Genomic DNA, 5,831 nt, shown 5'->3' with positions numbered 1-5,831 from the left:
TTTTACTACGATAGACTAAGGTAGACTAGTATGTGTCTATCATTAACACAAATCGAGTGTCTATCATAACATAAGTAGTTGAGTGTGATAAACATATATATAGTTGTCTATATATCTTAGTCAATTATTGTCCATTGTAAATAGTTACACCGTAATACTTTGCTATATTTCGTAAATATTTTAGTTGATTGTTATATTTGAAAATAGTTAAAATATTATAACATAATACCTAACCAAATCATTTATTGCATGTAATCTGAAGATGTTCACATTGTTTGAAATAGTTGTTTGCAAATCTTTATTTTCAGATCATTTGTGAAAAACTTGGTAATTTCCAATATAATTGAAATAATAATAATTAGAAAATTCCCTCTCCCTTTTTTAACATAGAACTCCACACAGCCTTGTTTTATAATATTTATAATGACTAAATTAAAAGTTACAAATTACAATGCAAGATGAATGGGAGAAATATAACCCTATCATGCTTTTATATATTTCACAACCAGAACCCTTTTGGAAGATGATAAAACATAAACGAATGTGTCAAAGATCAAAGGACGGATTTAATTTAACTATTCTAGAATTGTTTTGACTTTAACAATCTATTTTAATTAGGATTGGAAAACTAACGATAAAACTTGTAATTGTAAATGTGAAGAACTCTTTTATTGATGAATATTGTACACTTAATACATGAACATCAATTAGGTATAAATAGAGAAACTATAGCCTATGTAGGTAAGTAATACAAAGTAGGTAAGAAAATTAGGTAAGAAAGAATGAAATATAATCTAAAGAGTAGGATTTACATTAATACTCTCCCTCAAACTCATGGTGGTAGAGTGGCGATCTTGAATTTGGTAAGTAAATGACAGAAGCGAATAGGATGTAAAGATTTGGTGAAGATATCTGCGAGTTGTTTAATAGTAGAAACAGAGCATAAAAGGAGGGTGTTGTTCGAGAGGTGATGACGGACAAAGTGACAGTTGTCGTCATGTGCCTGAGACGACGCGAAGCGACCGACGTCCTCAAAAGAGCTAGTTTTAAAATAAAATAGGATTGGACACCGAAATAAAATAAACAATTAAAAAAATGGCCTGCAAAAAATAGAATTGAGTTCGGGAGTCATTTGTGTGTGGGGAAGGTATTAGCACCCCACAACACCCATCTAGAAAAACGATGGCCAATTTAAAATCTTGAATTGAAAATATTTTTTAATTTATTTTTAAACCAATGTCTTATTTCATCCCTCATTACTCCAATAAAGATTTTTTAATAGGTTAGTCTTTGAATAAAGATTTTTTTTAAAACATTGATTAAATTCACTTTTTCTTGGGATCAAATCTCAGACTTTCAAAGATGTGATCCCTCACCTTAAGATATCTAGGAATTCAGACTCCCAAATTTCTTAGATTCCATCATAGAAATTTTTTTTAGCGAAATAGAAGTGAGTTATTAAAAAAGTTGATTAGGGAAAACTTATGAAATATATATTTATATTTTAAACTTTTTTAAAAAAATTAAAAAGGATAGTTTTAAAGTAAAGATTTCTAAACGGTTAAAAAATAAAATTTAAGAAAAGATTTCAAACTTAGGTCAATAGGAAATAGTGCACAATGAAATCAAATATATCACACGACGGATTAAGCAAGTAAGATAAGATTTGATATTTTAAAAATATTGGGAATCGATCTTGGATTCCCAAAGAACCGATTCCCTCACCTCAAAAATTTAGAAATAACGGAATCCCAGATATTTCTAATTCCATCGTCGGATTTTTTTTAAAATGATAAAATGTAAAAATAAATACGATATAAGAAGAAAAAAAATAATTGATATAAAATAACATGGTAACATTGGAAAGTGCAACAAATATTCTTAAGTTTAAAACTACATGCATGCAATGAAAATAATTTAAAATAAGTAAAAAGAAAATAGAAACGGAATATATGGAAAATGAATAAATAAATAAATAAAAATAAAGAAGAAATAAAGAAATGAAACAAAGAAAGAAAGAAATAATGAAAAAGGAAAGAAGAAATAAAGAAACAAAAGAAATAAATGGAAGAAGAATTAGAGGAGAAATACAAATTATATAAATAAATCAATAATAATAAGTTTTAAATATATAGAAAACCATAGGTATAATAATAAAGTTAAAAAAGAATGAAAACAGAAGTTAAAAAAAACAGTAATAAAGTTAAAAAAGAAGAAAAACAGAAATTTTTATAAAAAAATGTTAATAAAAAATAAAAAAATATTAATAATAATAAGTAAATGAAAATTTCCTTTTCCTTATATATACATATATGTTTTTAAAGAGAATAAAGTAAAGATAAAAAAAAAAAAAGTCTCATGTCTTTTCATTTTTCCTATTTTTTAGGGAGAAGAAAAAGGTTAAGATTTTTTTAAAAAAAATAATAACAATGAAAGTAAAAGGAAGCCAGAATAAATAAATAAAAATATCTACTTTTGCACAAGTTTTTTTTTCTTCTAAATGGTAGAGATTCTAATAGAAAGTTTTTTTGTAATAAAATTTTCTCCTCCAAAGAATTATTTGTTTAAGACACTCTCTTCTTTTTTTTTTTCAAATGACAATGGTCCCTATTTATAGACCCGGAGTGTACCACAAATTAGGAAAAAGTAATAAGAATAAAATCAAAATTTGATATTATATTAATAAAACAAATTTTCATTTTCCTAAAATAAATTAAATGAGATATTTTGAGATTTTGTGAAAGATAAATTAATTCATCAAATGAATATTAAAATACTTTTTTTTTAAATTGATTTTTTTTTCCCAAAATTGATGTTAGAAGATTTTATTTAAAACAAATTCATTTCTTTTTTCCTAAAATAGTACAAATATGATATTAAAAGATTTTTAAAAATCAAATTGATTTATTTTTGTTTTTTAAAATGATAAAAATGAAGTATTATAAGATATTATGTTATTATTTTATTTTTTTTACCTTTTTAAAAGTAAATAAATAAATAATTAGCAATTATTACTAATATTAGTATTAGAGAAAATTATTGGTAGGATAAAAATAGGTGGCTACAATAGTCATTTTCAATGTGCTTTGTACACCCATGAAAGACATCATTGTGAGCAATGTGAATGGCACAACGATTGTCTCAATGGAGGAGGGTGGGACCCTGTTGAGGGGCACCCATATCAGCAAGGAGCCAACAAAGCCATAGTAGTTCAGCGGTAGCGTCAACAAGAGCGCGATATTCAGATTCAGTACTGGAACGTGAGACAACACTTTGTTTCTTACTACGCCATGAAATGAGAGAATAACCTAAGTAGAAACAGTAACCTGTGGTAGATCGTCGATCAATGGGATCCCCAGCCCAATCGACATCAGAATAGCCAGATAACACAAGGGAAGATTCAGAAAAGCATTGAAGACCATGCCCTAACGTTTCCTTGACATAGTGAAGAATGCGCAGAACAACAGTAAAATGGATTGTTCGACGAGCAGCCATAAACTAACTAACAATATGAACAACATTTGCGATGTCTGGACGAATCACTGTTAGGTGGATAAGACTGCCAACACAAGTTGGGATATAAACTCATATCTTCAAGGGGAACACCATCAAAAGGAGTTAAATGAACATTTGAGATTCATTCTAGAAATCAACATGGTCAAACCTTGAGTTTGTGAGCGTTTTGTTGGGTCAAAATGAAAGCAGAGTCGGAGCAAGACAAAAAACTAAGCATAGTTTTTCGTCGGATCAAATGAATTAAACCAGAGCAGGTGAAGATAAACAAAAACTCTTCACAATAGGCAGATGAACAGACATAGACGGAGAACTCAAGCTTCGCGGCGACGAGCGAACGAGGGTCAAGTCTGATCGGAGCAGAGCGGAACATTAAGGATGTGAACGAAAACTGATAGATTTAGAACCAGTGGAGTTTACTTTAGAGACCTCGTCGAAGATCTAAAACAGAGAGGGTTTAGTTCGAATGCCATTAAGAGACAAACATAGATCTACTACTCATGACGACTGGAGACACGGATCGGAGGCTAGATTGAGAAGAAACCGCAATCACTATGTAGATCTATACGATGTCTATCGATCTGTCACCAAAGACTGACTCGACAAGAAACCACGATCAATGTGTAGATCTACAACAAACCTATCAATCTACAAACTTCGACACATCGATAGAGTGGAATACATAGTTAGATCTACAATGGACTGGCAGATGGTGTGGCGATAGTGACGGATTTACAAATCTAAAGAGTGGAGAACGGAGGCGGTTTGTTACGTGCGAATAGCTCGGGGATATGGCAGATCTAGATGAAGCTGAATGGAGAAATACAAATTTGGTCTTTGTTGGTGAGTTTTAGGGAGAATCTTGAACATTGAGGATGGTTATGCCTCCATCGACCAATAACCAACGGAGGCAGAGAACGAGATGTGGAGGCTAGAATTCAAAGAGACAAGACTCTGATACCATGTGGAGAACTCTTTTATTGATGAATATTGTACACACTTAATACATGAACATAAATTGGGTATAAATAGAGAAACTATAGCCTAAGTAGGTAAGGAAGTAGGTAAGGAATACAAAATAGATAAGCGGATTACAAAGTAGGTAAGCGGATTACAATGTAGGTAAGGAAGAATAAAATATAATCTAAAGACAAGGATTTACATTAATAGTAAATTAGCAAAACTAAAGATAAAGTAGAAAATGAAATTTTTAATTGCTTATACACAACAGGAAATAGTGCATCTTCGGATGCATGAACGACCTTTAGAAGACGAGTTGCAAGAACTCGTCGAGGGATGAAGTTACCTTTTCTTGATGTACTATATTGTACTATATTCGGGAGTAAGGTATTTCCGACGTGGTGTCATGAACTTGTCTCCTAATGCAATTCCTATAATGTTGGGATATGTGCTTAACAACTGATGCTTACGTGCGTGGGGAAATTATGTTTTTTTTTTTTCAATTATTATGTTAACATTTTTTATCCTGTAGTTTTTGAGTTCCAATTCGATTTAAATTCAACAAACTTTTCAAACAGAGTAATTACAAATACCATGTTTTTTTTCTTTTTTCTTTTTCCAATTATTATGTTAATGTTTTTCTATTTTATCTTGTAGTACGTTTTTGAGTTCCAACTTGATTTAAATTCAAAAAACTTTTCAAACAGAACAATTACAAATACCAAATTGTCATTTATAAAATAATTAAAACATAATTCCAACTAAAAAACTGTCTTGCTATTCGAACAATACATATTGTTTGTTTGAAACAATTACATACAAAAGAAAAAAACATCATCTTCTGTTGCCCTACATGACATTAAAGTAAAGTACATTATTTCAAATTTCAAAGAAATCAAAATCGATGGATATGTCAAAAGCCAAAACTTAAGAACAAACATTAATCAAGAACAAATAATAATCAAACCACAACCACTAAGCACCCAATCTCTCAACTTCTACTCTTTCTACAAATGTAACCAACAATAGAGACTCAACATACACATACATTCACTTCGACATGCCACCGAACGTAACAATTACATTTGAACCTTTAAAGTGTTGTTTAAGCCCCCTAATCAAACTCACTCTTTGATCAAAGTGTAACCTCAAAGTACACCCAACAAGGCATACATATACTTCAATCTTTACAAGCTAGCTAATACATCCAAGCTCATAATAACTTCAACAACATTCCACAACAATTGCAGCATTACAAAAAACAATTTTAGAGTAATTATGTCACATTACCTCCCAAATCACCTATTTTAATCCGAAAGGTGTCGTAATGTCAATTGAAATCATTCTCTTTTCAAATA

General features: G+C 30.1%; 1 protein-coding gene across 1 annotated transcript; it reads right to left on the bottom strand.

The window, feature by feature from the left end:
• Positions 1-3,141: 3,141 nt before the first annotated feature.
• LOC116403821 (secreted RxLR effector protein 161-like) lies at positions 3,142-3,495 on the bottom strand. The gene has a single exon (XM_031885436.1). The coding sequence runs from the start codon at positions 3,493-3,495 to the stop codon at positions 3,142-3,144; it is 354 nt and encodes a 117-aa protein (XP_031741296.1).
• Between the last annotated feature and the right edge of the window lie 2,336 nt (positions 3,496-5,831).

Source organism: Cucumis sativus, chromosome 5 (assembly GCF_000004075.3).
Source record: "Cucumis sativus cultivar 9930 chromosome 5, Cucumber_9930_V3, whole genome shotgun sequence".
Taxonomy (NCBI): domain Eukaryota; kingdom Viridiplantae; phylum Streptophyta; class Magnoliopsida; order Cucurbitales; family Cucurbitaceae; genus Cucumis; species Cucumis sativus.
The sequence above is the reverse complement of the archived record's forward strand: the minus strand, read 5'-3'. Positions and strand labels throughout refer to the sequence as shown.

Coding starts and splice junctions, on each gene's coding strand:
- LOC116403821 (XM_031885436.1), bottom strand. CDS start 3,495: ATGGCTGCTCGTCGAACAATCCATTTTACTGTTGTTCTGCGCATTCTT.